Source organism: Phyllopteryx taeniolatus, chromosome 6 (assembly GCF_024500385.1).
Source record: "Phyllopteryx taeniolatus isolate TA_2022b chromosome 6, UOR_Ptae_1.2, whole genome shotgun sequence".
Lineage (NCBI taxonomy): Eukaryota > Metazoa > Chordata > Actinopteri > Syngnathiformes > Syngnathidae > Phyllopteryx > Phyllopteryx taeniolatus.
This window is the reverse complement of record NC_084507.1, coordinates 1674933-1694733: the sequence shown is the minus strand read 5'-3', so window position 1 is coordinate 1694733 and position 19801 is coordinate 1674933. Positions and strand designations below refer to the sequence as shown.

The 19801-nt window shown below is 43.2% G+C and overlaps 1 protein-coding gene across 1 annotated transcript in view; it reads left to right on the top strand.

Moving 5' to 3' along the window:
- The window catches only part of LOC133479877 (IgGFc-binding protein-like), a 55108-nt gene that overhangs the window by 18533 nt on the left and 16774 nt on the right, over positions 1-19801 (top strand). Inside the window, exons 17-28 of the mRNA XM_061777390.1 lie at positions 145-314; positions 6235-6449; positions 6530-6724; positions 9035-9220; positions 9367-9800; positions 10287-10405; positions 10833-11029; positions 12407-12545; positions 12873-13055; positions 13695-13840; positions 14311-14657; positions 19104-19327. Coding sequence (XP_061633374.1) covers positions 145-314; positions 6235-6449; positions 6530-6724; positions 9035-9220; positions 9367-9800; positions 10287-10405; positions 10833-11029; positions 12407-12545; positions 12873-13055; positions 13695-13840; positions 14311-14657; positions 19104-19327 — 2555 coding nt within the window. The remainder of the gene's footprint in view (positions 1-144; positions 315-6234; positions 6450-6529; positions 6725-9034; positions 9221-9366; positions 9801-10286; positions 10406-10832; positions 11030-12406; positions 12546-12872; positions 13056-13694; positions 13841-14310; positions 14658-19103; positions 19328-19801) is intronic.

Below are 19801 nucleotides of genomic sequence, written 5' to 3'. Positions count from 1 at the left end.
GTACATAAAACTGTGTCGTATTTGTGAAGAGAAAGACAAAATCCATGCCCAAGCTGAAGGCTCTTTATTTATGTTCAGTGCAGATAGTACATGTCCTAATGTGTTGAGTACAATCTCCATGCTGTTTTTGTCTCTGTCTAACAGCGAGTGTCACAACAAACTTGACCACTCTGGCTTCCTCAAAGACTGTTTGTTTGATTTGTGCATGTACCAAGGCCATGCCTCCGCCCTGTGCAACAGCCTTTCAGTTTTCAGCACCTCTTGCCAGGAGGCAGGAGCTACAGTGGAGACTTGGAGAACAAAGGAGTTTTGTCGTAAGACTTTGCCCTCACACAAAGAAACATTCATTTCATCCATGCTTGTGGGAATAAAATCTAAGATAATTTGTTTCACAATACTGTCAGGTGCAATCGATGATATTCAACCGGGGAAGGTAGGGCAGTATGTCACTAAATCCAGCAGATAGTTTGTTACTTGAACTCATTCTTTAGTTCTATCTGCAACATGTTCAAAATGGGAAAAATGGGACGACAGTAACTCATGCCTAAAATCTTTGTCACTCTCCATAAACTAAAATGGATCCTGCTAATTAACATACAGAAGAACAAACAAACCAAATGCGTGACTCTTAAGATTTTTTTTCACTTTTGTGTAAATTGTTGTCAAAGTATCCGCTGCTAATTCCACCACAATTCGACCAGGCAAAAAAATGCATAGTCAGTGCTCAGTGTTTTGTTTTTGTTTTTGTACTGTACCTTTGTTAACAATTAAAACTTGACAGAGGTCTGTTATCTAATCAGAACTACTATAGTTAACATTTAATTATTATTTTTTAGATTCTTTAAATAGTAGTGTTTCATTAGTGAGAGGAACGTTTCTAGTATTAACATTCATTTCACAATTGAAACAAAGCTACAGTATATGAACATACTGTATCCACTACATGAACTGGAGTACTGTGTACAATCCCAATTCCAATGAAGTTGGGACGCTGTGTTAAACATAAATAAAAACAGAATACAATGATTTGCAAATCATGTTCAACCTATATTTAATTGAATACACTACAAAGACAAGATATTTAATGTTCAAACTGATCAACTTTATTGTTTTTAACAAATAATAATTTACTTAGAATTTTATGGCTGCAACTCATTCCAAAAAAGCTGGGACAGGTGGCAAAAAAGACTGAGAAAGTTGAGGAATGCTCATCAAACACCAGTTTGGAACATCCCACAGGTGAACAGGCTAATTGAGAACAGGTGGGTGCCATGAATTGCTCAGTCATTCACAAGCAAAGATGGGGCGAGGTTCACCTCTTTGTGAACAAGTGTGTGTGAAAATAGTCGAACAGTTTAAGGACAATGTTCCTCAACGTACAATTGCAAGGAATTTAGGGATTTCATCATCTACGGTCCATAATATCATAAAAAGGTTCAGAGAATCTGGAGAAATCACTGCATATAAGTGGGAAGGCCGAAAACCAACATTGAATAACCGTGACTTTCGATCCCGAAGGCGGCACTGCACCAAAAACCGACATCAATGTGTAAAGGATATCACCACATAGGCTCAGGAACCCTTCAGAAAACCCATCCATCCATCCATTTTCTGAGCCGCTTCTCCTCACTAGGGTCGCGGGCGTGCTGGAACCTATCCCAGCTGTTATCGGGCAGGAGGCGCGGTACACCGTAAACTGGTTGCCAGTCAATCGCAGACTTCATAAAACCAATGTCAGTAAATACAGTTCGGCGCTACATCCGTAAGTGCAACTTGAAACTCTATTATGGACAGCAAAAGCCATTTATCAACAACACCCAGAAACGCCGCCGGGTTCTCTGGGCCCGAGCTCATCTAAGATGGACTGATGCAAAGTGGAAAAGTGTTCTGTGGTCCGACGAGTCCACATTTCAAATTGTTTTTGGAAATTGTGGACGTCGTGTCCTCCGGGCCAAAGAGGAAAAGAAACATCCAGACTGTTATGGACACAAAGTTCAAAAGCCAGCATCTGTGATGGTATGGGGCTGTATTAGTGCCAATGGCATGGGTAACTTACACATCTGTGAAGGCACCATTAATGCTGAAAGGTACATACAGGTTTTGGAGAAACATATGCTGCCATCCAAGCACTGTCTTTTTCATGGATGCCCCTGCTTATTTCAGCAAGACAATGCCAAACCACATTCTGCATGTGTTACAACAGCGTGGCTTCGTAATAAAAGAGTGTGGGTACTAGACTGGCCTGCCTGCAGTCCAGACCTGTCTCCCATTGAAAATGTGTGGCGCATTATGAAGTGTAAAATACGACAACAGAGACCCCGGACTGTTGAACAGCTAAAGCTATACATCAAGCAAGAATGGGAAAGAATTCCACCTCCAAAGCTTCAACAATTAGTGTCCTCAGTTCCCAAACGTTTATTGAATGTTGTTAAAAGAAAAGGTGATGTAACAAAGTGGTAAACATGACCCTGTCCCAGCTTTTTTGGAAAGTGTTGCAGCCATAAAATTCCAAGTTAATGATTATTTGCTACAAACAATCAAGTTTATCAGTTTGAACGTATAAAATATATATAAAGTATCTTGTCTTTTTAGTGTATTCAATTTAATATAGGTTTTACATGATTTGCAAATCTTTGTATTCTGTTTTTATTTATGTTGAACACAACGTCCCAACTTCATTGGAATTGGGGTTGTACATTGGATATGTCTGCTGTTGATGATGTTCCTAACAGCCCTCCCTGTCCTTGTAAATTGGGTTTGGGGCACAAAGGACTGCCTCACACATTCTGCCCAGGAAAAAAAGCCCTTGTAATTCTGTTGATTTATTTTGTTGTTCCTTTTAACAAGCTCCAGTGACAATTTGCATCCATTAATTTCCCGCTTATACTCATAAGGGTCACGAGTGAGCTGGAGCCTATATTTTTGTGAAAGGCGTAAATCAGGCAAGACAGGTGGCACAACTATGCGCCATGGGTGGGTTAGAGTGGTGTTGGCAATTTCGTAGACCAGCACAGCCTGGTGGATCCAAGAGTTGGCGGGCTTGCCCCACTGTGAGTGTGTTTACAGCTGACTTAATTCACCACCAATCCAAGCAGGTCCTGTCTTTCCCTTTAAATGTGTCGCAATGACAGTCTCAACGGAGACATCGGAATAGGACAATGCTTATTTGCAGCGATCCGTGCGTGAGTGGAGCATTGTCACTGCTCTTGGCTGGTGTGGCAACAAACGATGTCAGCGGGTTCCCTTATTGAGTACAGAATAAGCTATTGACAACCGCTGGCGACTTCAATATGTCAGCAAACCGCTATCTCTTTCTGTCTGTGCCACGATAAAGTTCAGCAAAACCCAGAACTGGTCGCCAACCAATCCCGGGGGCAGATATTAGCAAACAAGCATTCATACCTAAGGACAATTTAGAGTCTTCGATGTACCTAACATGCTCGTGCCACCAACAGTAACAGTTTATGTTGACAATTTATTATTCGTATGGATTTGTTTGGATTACCAAACCGTATACCGGTCCCAAGCGGGGATAAATGCAGTGTTCCGTCAGGAAGGGCATCCAGCCTAAAACTTTGCCAAACAAATACTGTATGAGCGTTCATCCAAAGAATTGCATACCAGATCGGTCGTGGCCCAGGTTACCAACATCCGCCACCAGCGCACTGTAGGTCAACAGCGCCGGAAATTCATCTTCTGTTAGTTGAAGGTGAAGGAGAGGTCGAAAGCCGGTTCTTAGGCAGAAAGAGAAGAGGAAAGCACATAGCAGAGAACTGAATGTGGGGACTCTGAATGTTGGGACTATAACAGGAAATGCTCGGAAGTTGGTTGATATGATGATTAGGAGAAAGGTTGATATATTGTGTGTTAGGGAGAGCAGGTGGAAAAGCAGTAAGGCTGGAAGCTTTGGGGCAGGGTTAAAATTATTTTACCATAGTGTAGATGGGAAGAGAAATGGAGTAGGGGTTATTTTAAAGGACGAATTAGCTAAGAATGGCTTGGAGGTGAAAAGAGTGTCAGATCGAGTGATGAGGCTGAAACTTGAAATTGAATGTGTTATGTATGATGTAATTGGTGGCTATACCCCACAGGATGGATGTGACCTAGAGGTGAAAGAGAAATTCCCAAAGGAGCTGACAGAGTAGTTCTGAGCATCCCAGGCAGAGAGTCATGCTTGGTGCAGATTTTAATGGACATGTTGGTGAAGGAAACAGGGGTGCTGAAGAAGTGATGGGTAAGTCCAGAAAAGGAACTTGGAGGGACAGATGGCGGTAGACTTTGGAAAAAGGATGGAAATGGCTGCAGTGAACACTTTCTTCCAGAAGAGGCAGAAACATAATGTGACTGACAAAAGCGGAGGTAGAAGCATGCAGGTGGATTACATCTTGTGCAGACAACGTCATCTGAAGGAGGTTACTAACTGTAAGGTAATGGTACGGGAGAGTGTGGCGAGAAAGCATAGGATGGTGGTGTGTAAGATGAGGTAGATAAGGAGGAAGATTAAGAAGCTGAGAAAGGAGTGTTGTGCGGTGTTTCGGGAAGAGGTGAGACAGGCTCTTGGTGGAGGAGGAGCTTCCAGAAGACTGGACCACTACAGCCGAGGTGATCAGATAGACAGGTAGGAAAGGAGAGAAGGAGACTTGGTGGTGGAACCAAGCCAGCTCAAAAGAAGTGGTACAATGACAGGACCGAGGAGAGGAGACAAGAATACATGGAGACGCCACCTAGGGCGAAGGAAGAGCTGGCAAAGGCCAAACAAGAGGCATATGATGGCATGTATGCCAGGTTGGACACTAAAGAACGAGAGAAAGACCTATACAGTTTGGCCAAAAAGGATGTGCAGCAGGTTCGGGTGATTAAGGATAGAGATGGAAATGTGTTAACTGGTGCCAGTAGTGTGTTGGATAGATGGAAAGAATACTTTGAGGAGTTGATAAATGAGGAAAATGATAGAGAAAGAAGAGAACAAGAGGCAGGAAGTGGCAATGATTAGTAAGGGGGGAGTTCGCTAGGCATTAAAGATGATGAAAAATGGAAAGGCATTTGGCCCTGATGACATTCCTGTGGAGGTAGGGAAGCATTTAGGAGAGGTGGCTGTGGAGTTGTTCAATTCTAGCGGGTAACAAGATTACTAAGGAATGGAGGAATTTTTTAAGAACAAGTGTGATGTGCAGAGCTGAATAAATTTGATGAGCCACACAATGAAGTTATGGAAAAGAGTAGTGGAAGCTACACTCGGGACAGAAGTGAGTATTTGGGAGCAACAGTATGGTTTCATGCTCTGGAGTACCACTGAGGTTGTTGATGGAGAAGTACAGAGAATGTCAGAAGGAGCTGCATTGTGTCTTTGTAGATCTAGAGAACGCCTATGACAGAGTACCCAGACATTCTCTGACACTGCATGCGGAAGTCTGGAGTGGCAGAGAGGTATGTTAGACTAATACAGGACATGTATGAGGGCAGCAAAACAGTGGTGAGGTGTGCTGTAGGTGTGAGATAGAATTTTAGGGTGGAAGTGCGACTGCATCAGGGATCAGCCCTGAGCCCCTCCCTGTTTGCAGTGGTGATGGATAGGCTGACAGATGAGGTTAGACTGGAATCCCCGTGGACCATGATGTTCGCAGATGATATTGCGATCTGCAGTGAAAGCAGGGAGCAGGTGGAGGAAAATTTAGAAAGGTGGAGGGATACACTGGAAAGTAGAGGAATGAAGATTAGCCGAAGTAAAACAGAATATATGTGCATGAATGAGACGGGTGATGGGGGAAGAGTGAGGCTACAGGGAGAAGCGATAGCAAGGGTGGAGGACTTTAAATACTTGGGGTCAACAGTCCAGAGCAATGGTGAGTGTGGTCAGGAAGTAAAGAAACGGGTCCAAGCAGGTTGGAACGGGTGGAGGAAGGTGTCAGGTGTGTTATGTGACCAAAGAGTCTCTCCTTGGATGAAAGGCAAAGTTTATGACAATGGTGAGGCCAGCCATGATGTACAGATTAGAGACAGTGACACTGAAGAAACAACAGGAAGCAGAGCTGGAGGTGTCAAAAATAAAGGTTCTCTGTCGCCTAATTCACCTGGGAAAGACTCCAGCTCACTTGCGATCTTAATGAGAATAAGCGGCATAAAAAATAGATTGATGGATAACCTACCTAAGTGTCCCACTATTTTATTCTTCATACAAAAACGCTGCTGGTGAGAATCATTCTGTAATCTATGCTGTATATGTGTCTCTGCCAGCTCCATTATGTGGTACAAACAGTCACTACGAAGTGTGTGCCCCGACTTGCCAGCTGACTTGCAACAGTCTCACACCCCCTGAAGGCTGTGATGAGAGCGCCCCCTGCACTGAGGGTTGTGTGTGTGACGATGGATTCATGCTGAGCCATGACAAGTGTGTTCCTCTAACAGAGTGTGGCTGTCAGTATGAAGGACAGTATTATCAACATGGGCAGGTAGTGCATCTGTGACCACTTTTAATTTTGCTATATCAGTGGATTGCTCCTGATGTTTGCCCAACTATCCTCTCTCTTAGGTTTTCTATGTTGGAAAGTCGTGTAACACTGAGTGTGTCTGTGAGGACAATGGACAAGTGCAATGTAATCCTGAATTCCACTGCTCACATAATGAGAAGTGTGTTGTGACACACGGTGTGGCCTCTTGTTCTCCCAAAAGTATCGCTTCCTGTTCTGTTTACGGAGTCAGATCAGTTCACTCTTTTGATGGAAAGGTAAAGACTTTTAAATATTTCACCATAAAGTGTTGTGAAACATTTTTGTAATCAATTGATTATCTAGAAGGTGTCACAATAGGCACGTGCACACGTGACCCAAAGTGGTGCTCAAGCACCTGGCCTTTTGCCCTGGACGAAAAACATGCCCTTTTTGCTGGAGCCCATTTTTTTCTTCATTAATATTTGAAAAAATAAAAATTACCTTCTCTGTCATTAATTCCACCCAAAGCTGTGTGTGTAATAATGTGAAATGATAGGGGAAAAGTATTGAACAAGGCAACAATTTATTTAATGCTTTGTAGCCTTTGGTTGCAATGACAGCTGCAAGACGCCTCCAGTATGGAGAAACTAGTTACATGCGTTGCTCTGGTGTGATTTTGGCCCATTCCTCCACACAAGCAGTCTTCATCTTGAAGGTTCAGTGGGCTTCTTTTATGGACCTTTGAGTTTCAGTTCTTTCCATAGATTTCCGATTGGATTCAAGTCAGGTGATTAGCTGGGCCAGTCTAGCATCTTTTTTTTTTTCTTCTTTGAAACCAATTGAGAGTTTCCCTGGCAGTATGTTTTGGATCAATTATCCTGCTAAAATGTCCACCCTCGTTTCATTTTCATCATCCTCGTAGATGGCAGCAGATTTTTGTAAAGAATGTCTCTGTACATTTGCCCATTCATCCTTCCTTCAATCATGTGAAGTTTACCAGTACCATTTGCTGAATAGCAGCCCCACACCATCATGTTCCCACCTCCGAACTTCACTGATGGTATGGTGTTTTTAGGGTGATGTGCATTGCCATTTTTCCTCCAAACGTGGTGTGCATTCTGGCAATCCAAACAGTTCAATTTTGCTCTCATCCAACCGGACTATATTCTCCCCGTATTTAACTGGCTTGTCCAAATATTGTCCGCAAACTTTAAACGAGCTTTGATATGCTTTTTTTCACCAATGGGGTCTTGCGTAGTGAGCGTGCATACAGGCCATGGCGGCAGAGTACATTACGCACTGTTTTCCTTGTGACAACAGTACCTGCTAATTCCAGGTCTTTTTGAAGCTCTCCACAGGTGGTCCTTGGCTCTTAGACAACTCTTCTGATTATTCTTTGTACTCCTCTGTCAGAAATTTTGCGAGGAGCACCTGATTGAGGCAAATTTATGGTTGTATTGTTGGCTTTCCACTTAGGTATTATGGTGCCAACCGTGCACAGTGGAACGTTCAGAAGCTGCCTTTATGTTCTCCAACAATAGGTTTATGATGGTCTTGAGACAGCTCTCTGTTCTTACCCATAATGAGACTCACACCTTGGCAATGAAACCTTTTTGTAGGCCATCAATTAGGACTCAACCAGCTGATATTCATTTACACTGACAAGGGGCTGGATTGCTGTTTGATTATAGATGGATTTTAGGTGTTGTCTTGGCTTTCCATACCTTTTTGTACCTCCCTTTCGTCATGTGTTCAACACTTTTTCCCTGTGTCATTTCGCATTTTTATACACAACTTAATTTCTGAGCTCATTTGTTTTTTTCTTCACTTGAGTTGTACAGGTTATAGGTTAACTAATCGTGGAAAAAAGGTTTTAAAATGATTTATCTTGATCTCATTTTTGTATATCACAAAAACGGGGGTCTATAGACTTTTTATATCCACTGGAGCGTCCATTCACCTCCTTTGTTAAAAGTTGTATTATTGACTGTTTTAATTGTGTTAGCAGAAATAAATACAGAAGTTAAATATTTTCTACTGTTTAATTGTATCAATAATTTTGGCGATGGGCGCCCTTTTTTTGGCTTGAGCACCTGCCCATAAAAATGTCTGTGCACGTGCCAGTGTAACAACATTCTTTCATCCTGATCACATTTTTGTAATGTGCTTTCAAACTATTAATGTCTGTGGTACAAGAATGGGTTTAACATTTCAAAAAGGTCTTTCTTAAGATTTTCTAGTTATTGCTTCACTTTTTTACTATCGTAATAAGATTTCTTTATTATGTCTGTTCTGAAATGTCAACAATCGCATTTATGATATGCCATAGATAACATAGGGTGTGCAGACTTATGACAATCGTTTCAGCCCTAATTAAGGATTCCAGCTATACAGAATTACATTGCACAGGTACTTTCAGTCATTGAATGTGTTTAAACATTTATTTATGTACAGTATAGATTTTTACAAACACATGGCATTTTTTCCACATATTTACGCTGTGCTTCATCCAGGACAGCATCTTTTAACCATGATTATTTAGGCTGTATTGTAAGTCTTTCATTATCTCGATGTTGTTGTAAAATGGTCTAACCTTTGTTTTCTAGGCGTATCCTCTGTTGGGAAATTGCTTGCTCAAGTTGTCAGAGGTGGAGGAGGGAGAACAAGTGGTAGCTTATTCAGTGTTGGTTCAGCAACAGACTAGCAAAGATGGCCATGTCTCTCGTAGTGCGGCGCTCCAAGTGTACGACATGGAGATCGCCTTGGAGACTGGGCTTATTTGGGAGATTAAGGTATGATTGACTTTTGACGTTTAAAAAAAAAACAAAAAAAAAAACTGCTAATTCAAACCAGCTGAGCCACATTAAGTGGGTTTTCTGTGCAAGACAAGTTGCTGCCTTAACACATTTGACTTGCCCTGTGTGTTTGTGTAAGTCAGGTTGATGGCATCAAAGTCTTTCTACCTGCGTCATTGGCAGATGAAAAGGTGCAAGCGTATCAGAATGGCATCAACATCATCATAGAAACTGATTTTGATCTAAAGCTGACCTACGACACTGTAGCAGGCATCATGTTACAAATTCCATCCACCTATCAAGGCTTACCACATGGTCTCTGTGGCAACTACAATGACAAGTCATCAGATGATCCGGCATCGGAGGGTGGAAAACCAGTAAACATCTCAGCTTTAGTAGTAGAAGCGGATGATGTCCCCTGTGAGATGGGTTGTGGCGGTGCGTCCTGTCCTGACCCAAATGAACAAAAGACTCCAGAAGCTGAAAAGGCTTGTGGCATCATTCGAGATCAGCACGGGCCGTTTGCAGGGTGCCACGCCACAGTGTCTCCAGTGCCTAACTTTGATGCTTGTGTCAGGTCGGGAAATCGGATTTGCTATTTAATTCTAACTCTATTAACAATAAACGAGTACTAACAGTGCCACAATTAAGAATGAAATCAATTTGCATGATCCACTTAAATGCATTACCTCAAAGAGAGGCCTTCTTTTTCCTTTTTAGGAAAAAATGTGGTGTATGTTTCCTCCAGACGGTAGAGTTCAGTTTCACCGTGTATGTGTCAGCAGGATACAAATGGCCTGATGTCATTGCAGCAGGACAGCATGTAATTTGCCAGAGAATTAAACAATACTGTAAATCTAACACACAACAGAAGTGTCTAGGGGTGTGGCACCCATGTCGGTACCTACGGTACTTTTTCCCATGAAAGCGTTCACCATCTCATTGGTTACAAGTGCTCAAAAAGCCTGTTAGTGTTTATCTGATCTATTTATTCTGTGTATTTGACATTCATACATTTATCCAAAATTGTAATAGAATATTAAAATCACCTTTGTATTACAAGGGAGATGTCCTCAGGAGAGAAAGACCAAGAGGTTCTGTGTCGTCACATTGAGAGTTATGCCGTTGCCTGCCAACTAGCTGACACCAAGATTAGTAGATGGAGGAGTGACATCTTCTGTCGTGAGTGTTGTGAACTTGAAGCTTGCTGGTACTACACGTGGCATTTGGGTGTTGAATTTGTGTCTGTTAACTCACAGGCCTTGTTCGATTTTACCACCCTTTCAGCTTAATAAGAACAATAACCTTAATAATAAGCTTGTGATCTACTGCAATGATTGTCTAGGGTTTTTTTTGTATTTCAGTCAGAGCCATACAAATGCTAGTGTGAGACTTTGTGCGTGTCATAATTTAAAATTTGTAGATTTTCAATTAAGTATCATTTCCCTAAAAATACAGTTCATGTAAATGTTCTTCTTTCATCCCAAACATTTCCCACATGATCAAAATTAAACCATTAACTTGTGATTACAGTAACACAAATGAGATCACAGTAGTTTCAGTGTAATCAGTCAACTTTGGTTCCTATGGCCTTATTTGTCCCTTGCAGCTCTGACGTGTCCAGCAGGGAGTCACTATGAGCTTTGCTCCTCCTCCTGCTCGTCCACCTGTGCCTCTCTGGAGAGGTCAGAAACCTGCCCAGTGTGCCAAGAGGGCTGCCAGTGTGACGATGGACTCATGTCAGATGGGGACCGTTGTGTGCCTGTGGAGAAATGTGGCTGCGTAGTGGATGGACTTTATTATAAGGTCATTATCACCAATAAATCACTTCTTTTCCCTTACCCTCATTTACTAATGGATGAAAGCAGGGTCTTGTGAACCCTCAAAGACAGAGCAGAGAAGATCCCTACCAATGACAACGAAATACAAAAGAATCAGACGCATAAGAAAGGCGCCAACTAACTGTGGGTATCCTAACTGGACCTTTGTCAAATCCGCCAGAAGAAGAAAGGCCACTACACTCGATCCTGAGGATAAAAACGGGGGGCGAAATGCGGTGGTCACTTATGTGGCTGGTTTGTCTGAGAAACTCAGAAGGATTTTCTACAAATATAACATACTACTACTGCTAATACTACTTTAAACCAACTTTAAACTGACCCCTAGACAAAAGCTGGTTCACCCCAAGGACTAACTTGGCAATCCTGTTTATGCAGTGCAGTGTAGAGAAGAGTATAGAAGCAATGCATTGGAGAAAGTGAGCAACCCCTACACAAACGCATGGCATAACATGGAAGGGCAGCCTCTTAGAATCTAGAGTCAGCAGTTCATTTGCATCTCAAAAAGAAGGGGGATTTCCCTGAGGACAACAATGTCCAAATTCTGAACAGAGAGAACCGCCAGTTAGAAAGAGGAGTGAAAGAAGCCATCGACCCTTATGCCTGCCACACACGGAGTGATGTGGCCAACATCGACTGAACTCAGCCACTGGTTTTACAGCAATTCTAAATTTGAATTGCCATTGCACGATGTAGCAAAGTCACAGGTTAAAACCATTGAAAATGCACATAAGCTTTCACACATGCCAAAAATACATTTCCGCATTTTGAGCGAGTGGGAATCAGCTGCCCACCCCCGAGCCATACAAATACAGTATACAGGTATATAGTATACATATATTGTTTTACAAAAATACTAAACTCAATTTATAATTTCATTGCTCGTGGATTAAATAGCGAAGCTGGCAGTCATTGTCGCTAAAATGAGCAAGTGATGTACGCAGCGTGCCGGATACAGTCAAGTGATAGGGAGCGAACTGAGGCTCTCAAAATATGCCCACGCTTGCTTTTGTTTTTGCCCACGTCCTCACTTCATCAACCCACTTCTCCCTTGACTGTCACTCTATCTTTTTATGGTTTAATAAAAGTAGTACACTGCAATATATAATATATCTATATCAAATATAGAACTAAAGAAACGTGTTGTATTTAACAACCAACAGGAGTTAAAGTGCCACACACACACACAATGAAAAAAGGCTGGCACATACTGCGTAGACTGAAAATACTCAAACTCATATTCATGCATTAATGGAATTCTTATTGTGTGTAATACCCGTATATTCTGTTATTTTTCGCCCTGGCCATTGTCCAGAGTTTTTTCTGCTAAACTGTCTTTTTACAGTCGGATACCTCGGTATTAATGGAGGACTGTTCTGAGCACTGTGTCTGCCAGTCTGGACAGTTCATCTGTAAACCCACAAGTTGCCAGGAGGGGGAAGAGTGCACCACCAAGGACGGAACTATGGGATGCTTCCCCACAGGTTAGTTCCCAGTCAACTGACACATTCAGTCAGTTCTCAGTCCATGGAAATAAGGTGCACAATAACACAAGACAAGGCAAATCATTTTCACTCAACCTAAAATTTTGGCTACGTTATACCTCAAAATGTTCTCAAATTGATTTTACTTGAAACAAATATTTGCAACTCTGCGAGAGCCCCTGCTGTGGGCTTAACACTCTCCATCAGAGCTGTAAATCAGTTTTCTCCCCTCAGAAATTGAAATGTTACATATAACGTGTCACTGAATAATTACTAAACCATACTCTGTAGACCTTCACTGTTGATTATGCATTTAATTATTTCCAGACCCCTGTGCTGAGGTTGTGTGCAGAACAAAAGAGCACTGTGAAATATCAGAAGGGCAAGGAGTGTGCGTGCCTGATACCAGTGTTCTATGCTGGGCTTTTGGTGACCCACACTACACCACATTTGATGGCTGGAGTTATTCTTTCCAAGGAACCTGCACTTATGTTCTTGTCAATACCACAGGTTTGTAATTAAATCAAATGGTAGTATTTGTTTTAACTTCCTATAATAAACAGTTGTTTCATTTTCAGTATGTTCTGTATACTTTACTGAAGTTGAACATTCCAGACAAAATTACTGAATCACAGATTCTAATCAACAAAGGTGTCAATCAGACATTTGTGTAGACCCCTAAGGTCCCCATCCATCCATTTCATGGGTGAGTTAGAATGAGAGTTGGGGTACACCTCTGGAATGGTCGGCAGCCAATCATAGGGCAACTTAGAGTCTTTAATTAACCTAACAAACACAAGAAAAGCCATATAAGAAAAGATGCAAACTTAAAAAATATGGGAGGGCCTGAGCTGAAATTTGAAATTCCAGAACCAAAGAATTGTGAGGCACATGTACTAATTACTAGTCCACTTTTCTGCCCCCGCCATCCCCTTGAATTTGAATCGTTCTTTTTTCAACACATTTTGGACACCACTAACTGGTGTGTGCCACAGTATGCAAAGCAATGTTCATAAAGGCACGGATAGATGACTTTCGTAGGAAAAAACCTTACTGGCCCACTCACAGCCCTAACCGAACCCATCAAGCAATTTGGGATGATCTCTGAGCTCACACGTGTTAATATTGAACTTATTTCAACCTCACCAGGTGTTGATCCCTCCCTGCCAGAGGTAACTGTGACAACCAAAAATGAGCTCCGTGGGAACTCTGACGGCTCCTTTGTGCGTTCGGCTACTGTGGAGCTGTTGGGCCACTCAATCTCCATTCCAAGAGATGAAAGAGGCTTTGTATTGGTAGGTCTGCTGGAAGTAAAATATAGTGAAAATCACTGTACAGTATATTGTTTCTTTTCAGTGCTACAGAGTTCTTAGTTTTTCAAAAAGAAGAACTGCTCAGAATCCTTTGGGTAACAAGGTGTTCACTTTTTAGGACCTACAACAAGCGACTCGCTTTTTTTAGATTTTAAAATGGTCCAGGATTTAATTACCGACGTTGGCATGTTGTGCTTCAGCTGTGCTGTGATTCACATTTCTGTCTTCCCTTCCTGCTCTGTCTGACTGTACCCTCACTTGCTGGCTATGTAATTTTGGGGTAGTCTACATGTCATTCCTTATACACAGCATCAGTGATTGCAAGGAACCTGCTCCCTATCAGCACCCTACCCAGCACAGCCCAATTTTCAATCTTTCTGTAAAATCAGCTACCCTCACGTACAGGCTAAGGTACCTATCATATTTTATACATCTCAATTTTCCCTCTTTAGGTGGATGGTATTAAGACTGGTGTCCCAGTCTACCTAGAAGGAGGCAGTATTTCTATAACAGAGTCGGGAGTAAGAGGCTTCCTCCAGAGTGATATTGGAATTACTGTCACGTTTGATTGGTCTACACTGGTCATGGTTTCCCTCAGCAGCAGCTATTATGGTAATGTAGTTGGGCTATGTGGCAACTACAATGGCAACAAGAACGATGAGATGACAATTCCTGGAGGCCGCACAGCAGTCAATGTGACAGACTGGGCGGGAACATGGAGCATTCCTGATGGTGACCCATTCTGTTACCATTACTGCGATGGAGTGTGTCCTCAATGCTCTGAAGAGGACCGCATAAGGTAACATTCAGCAAATCACACCCGATTAGTGAGTTGAGGATAGCTTTGGAGTATGTCTAGGCAATTGACTACATGTACTGTAGATTTGCATCTACAGTGTGTTCTGTGAATAAGAGCTTGGCAAAAGTAATGACGACGCAAGAACTAACCTTGTGTGGGGAGCTGCTCAGTGTAGCCAACCATCTACCTTAGCTAGTTGAGGACAAAAAAGGCACTTCAGTTCGCACGTTCTGTTGGTATCTTGGACACCTATCCTGAGTTAAGAATCTGCCACACACACTTTTTCCAGTATTAGCCTGTTCCTGTGAAAACATTGATGGAACAGTCGACATTGTTGATAGTTTTCAGAAGACAAAATGGAAAGAAAAAGTAAGACACAGTAGCTTACAAAGTGACTACACCCCTCACATTTTTGGAAATATTGAATTATATGTTTTCATCAGACAACACTTAAGACTGGGACTTTGCTACAACGTAAAGTCATCAGTGTACAGTAGGTATAACAATGTACATTTACTGTCCCCTCAACATACAGTCATTAATGTCAGCCACTGGGAACAAAAGTGACGCCCCTAAGAGAGAATATCCAAAATGTGCCCAAAGTCTCAACATTATTTGTGACCAACATTATTTTTCAGCAGTGTCCTAACCTTCTTGGGCATGGAGTTCACCAAAGCTTCACAGGTTGCCAATAGAATCCTCTTCCACTCCTCCATGACGACATCACCATATTGGTGCATGTTAGAGACCTTGTGCTCAGGAGTTGGTTGATATATTGTGTGTGCAGGAAAGGCAGTAAGGTTAGAACCTTAGGAGCAGCGTTCAAATTATTTTACCCTGGTGTCGATGGAAAGAGAAATAGAGTAGGGGTTGTTTTAAAGGAAGGGTTAGCTAAGAATGGCTTGGAGGTGAAAAGAGTGTGAGATCGAGTGATGAGGCTCAAACCTGAAATTGAGGTTGTTATGTATGAAGTAATTACTGGCTATGCCCCACTGGTAGGATGTGACCTAGAGGTGAAAGAGAAATTCTGGAATGAGTGAGACAAAGTTTTTCTGAGCATCCCAGAGAGAGATTGTAATGGACATGATGACAGATTAGCACTGAAGAGATGACAGGAATGAGAGGTGGAGGTAGCAGAAATGAAGATGTTGAGGTTCTCTCTAGGAGTGACCAGGTTGGATAGGATTATAAATAACCCCATCAGATGGACAGCCAAGGTTAGATGTTTTGGAGACAAAGTTAGAGAGAGCAGGCTTTGATGGTTTGAACACACCCAGAGGAGAGATTGTGAGTATATTGGTCGAAGGGTGATCAGGATGGAGCTGCCAAGCAAGAGAGCTAGAGGAAGACCAAAGAGAAGGTAGATGATAGATGTAGTGAGGGAAGACACGACGGCAGTTAAAGAGGAGGATGCAGGAGATAGGCTTATATGGAAAAGGATGACACGCTGTGGTGTCCCCTAACGGGACAAGCCAAAAGCTAAAGAAGAAGACAAAGAGACCTTGTGCTCCTCTATTTTCTGTTTGAAGATGCTCAATAAGGGCATGCTGTACCAGTATATCACATGTGCTTCTTTAGCAGGTATGGGTATCTTGGTGTGTTTGGGGTTATTATTTTGTTGGAATATTGCTCTGCGCCCTGGTTTACGAAGGAAGGGGATCATACTCTGCTTCAGTGTGTAACAGTTTGTTGCTATTTATGGTTCCTTTATAGAACCATAAACCAGATTAGATCCACCTATGACAATCTACCTGGTCTTTGAAACCTCCACCAATGGTTTGGTGCTGAGGACAATTTAGTGCCAGCAGCACTCAGGAAGCCCAAGACATGGTTGACTGTAGGAACATTTGTCTTTGTATTCCTCACTTGGTTGCCACCTCACACATCCATCCATCCATCCATTTTCTGAGCCGCTTCTCCTCACTAGGGTCGCGGGTGTGCTGAAGCCTATCCCAGCTATCATCGGGCAGGAGGCGGGGTACACCCTGAACTGGTTGCCAGTCAATCGCAGGGCACATACAAACAAACAACCATTCGCACTCACAGTCAAACCTACGGGCAATTTAGAGTCTCCAATTCATGCATGTTTTTGGGATGTGGGAGGAAACCGGAGTGCCCGGAGAAAACCCATGCAGGCATGGGGAGAACATGCAAACTCCACACAGGCGGGGCCGGGGATTGAACCCCGGTCCTCAGAACTGTGAGGCTGACGCTCTAGCCAGTCGTCCACCATGCCGCCCCACCTCACACACTTTAACCAAAATAACGCACCCTCTTAACCAAGGAAGTTTAATTTTGTCTCATCAAAGCACTGTCTGCTTGTCTTCAGCAAACTGCTTGCGGGCTTTCTTGTGCATTCTCTTCAGAAGAGTCTTCTTTCTGGGATGACACCACCAAATTTAACCTTCTCCCCATTCACACATTGAGTCACATGACACCAGGGAAGGAAAATGTCTAATTTGGACATTTCCCGTAAAGTGTGTACTCCGGTTTGTTGCCTGTGGTTTAGATATGAATGGCTGTGAGATATTTTGAGTGGACCGTAAATTTATTCTGTTGAATAAGCTGTATACTGACAACTTTCCATTGTAGCAAAGTCTCATTTCATCCGTGTTCTCCCATGTTAAAATCATATTAAATAGTTACAAAAATTAGAGTAGTATATTCACTTTAGTGAGATACTGTAGACTCACTGGTTACTTTTACATAAGTACTAGAAAAAACATCCGTCCATTTTCTTCCGCTTATCCGAGGTCGGGACGCGGGGGCAGTAGCTCTAAAAGGGAAACTCAGACTTCCCTCTCCCCAGCCACCTCATCTAGCTCTTCTGGGGGGATCCCGAGGCGTTCCCAGGCCAGCCGGGAAACATAGTGTTTCCAGTGTGTCCTGGGTCGTCCCTGGGGTCACCGCAACAGGGAGGCGTCCAGAAGGCATCCTAATCAGATGCCCGAGCCAACTCATCTGGCTCCTCTCAATGTGGAGGAGCAGTGGCTCTACTCTTGAGCCCCTCCCAAATGACCGAGCTTCTCACCCTTTCTCTAAGGGAAAGACACTGCGGAGATAACTCATGTCGGCCACTTGTACCCGGGATCTTGTTCTTTCGGTCATGACCCACAGCTTGTGAAGATAGGTGAGAGTAGGAACGTAGATCGACTGGTAAATTGAGAGCCTCGCCTTTTGACTTAGCTCCTTCTTCACCACAATGGACCGATACAACATATGCATCACTGCAGACGCTGCACCAATCCGCCTGTCGATCTCCTGCTCCATTCTTCCCTCACTCATGAACGAGACCCCAAGATACTTGAACTCCTCCACTCGGGACAGGATCTCATCCCAGACCTGGAGAGGACTCTTCACCCTTTTCCGACTGAGGACCATGGTCTCAGATTTGGAGGTGCTGATTTTCATCCCAACCGCTTCACACTCGACTGCAAACCGCTCCAGTGAGAGTTGGAGATCTTGGCTTGATGAGGTCAACAGAACCACATCATCTGCAAAAAGCAGAGATGCAATATTAAGGCCACCGAACCGGACCCTTCCATGCCTCGGCTGTGCCTAGAAATTCTCTCCATAAAAGTTATGAACAGAATCGGTGACAAAGGGCAGCCTTGGCGGAGTCAAACCCTCACCGGAAACGAATCCGACTTAGGTGTGACTGTGAGGGCAAATGGTTGTTTGTTTATATTTGCCCTGCGATTGGCTGCCGACCAGTTCAGGGTGTACCCCGCGCCTCTCACCCTGAGTCAGCCGGGATAGGCTCCAGCACACCCGCGACCCTAGTGAGGATAAGCGGTACGGAAAATGGATGGATTATCATAATAATAATACTGGCGGCACGGTGGCCGACTGGTTAGAGCGTCAGCCTCACAGTTCTGAGGACCCGGGTTCAATCCCCGGCCCCGCCTGTGTGGAGTTTGCATGTTCTCCCCGTGCCTGCGTGGGTTTTCTCCGGGCACTCCGGTTTCCTCCCACATCCCAAAAACATGCATTAATTGGAGACTCTAAATTGCCCGTAGGTATGAATGTGAGTGCGGATGGTTGTTTGTATATATGTGCCCTGCGATTGGCTGGCAACCAGTTCAGGGTGTACCCCGCCTCCTGCCCGATGACAGCTGGGATAGGCTCCAGCACGCCCGCGACCCGAGTGAGGAGAAGCGGCTCAGAAAATGGATGGATGGATGAATAATAATACTAATTATTATTATTATTGTTGTTGTTATTTTTATGATTATTAAGGAACTATGTTTGCCTGTAAAAAAAAAAAAAAAACTAATGCTCATAATGGTTATGGTTGTCAACACGTTTTTTAAGTAGTATTGACATATTTTTCCTCAAAGCAGTTATACTGTCGTTGCATTAATTTGTACATTTTTTAATCTTTTTAAAAAAAAATTTTTTTTTTCACTGCACTAAGTTTTTTTTGTCCCTTGATTCCTATTTCAGATACACTGGTCCTGAATTCTGTGGGATACTGAGCAATAAAAAGGGGCCTTTCTCTCGTTGCCACGGTCGTGTGCCAGTCGGGGAGGCTGTGTCAGAGTGCTTGTACGATGTCTGTGTCAATGCAGGACGACATGAAGTACTGTGTGAGTCCTTGAGCAATTACCTTGCTGAGTGCCAGGAAGCAGGAGCAACTGTGTTACCATGGAGACCACAGGCCAACTGCAGTAAGTTTTTTACATTGAAGATAAAACAGCATGTTTTGTGCTTTATGCTACACGCTAATGAAATATAATTCAGAATATCTACATAGCACAATCACAGAAATTACTACAGACATGCAGTGCAGTTCTACACTGCAGCAAAGGAGTCACAGTAATAAAAACTATTACATCTGATTAATATTGAACATTGTAAAAGGGCTAACCCCTTGCAAAAGAAGACTATTATATTATTTAAGTTAACAATGTTTGCAGCTCCTCGGTGGCAGGGCCCCGGGGGTGGAGGAGATTCGCCCGGAGTTCCTCAAGGCTCTGGATGTTGTAGGGCTGTCCTGGTTGACACGCCTCTGCAACATCGCGTGGACATCGGGGACAGTGCCTCTGGATTGGCAGACTGGGGTGGTGGTCCCCCTTTTTAAGAAGGGGGACCGGACGGTGTGTTCCAACTACAGGGGGATCACACTGCTCAGCCTCCCTGGT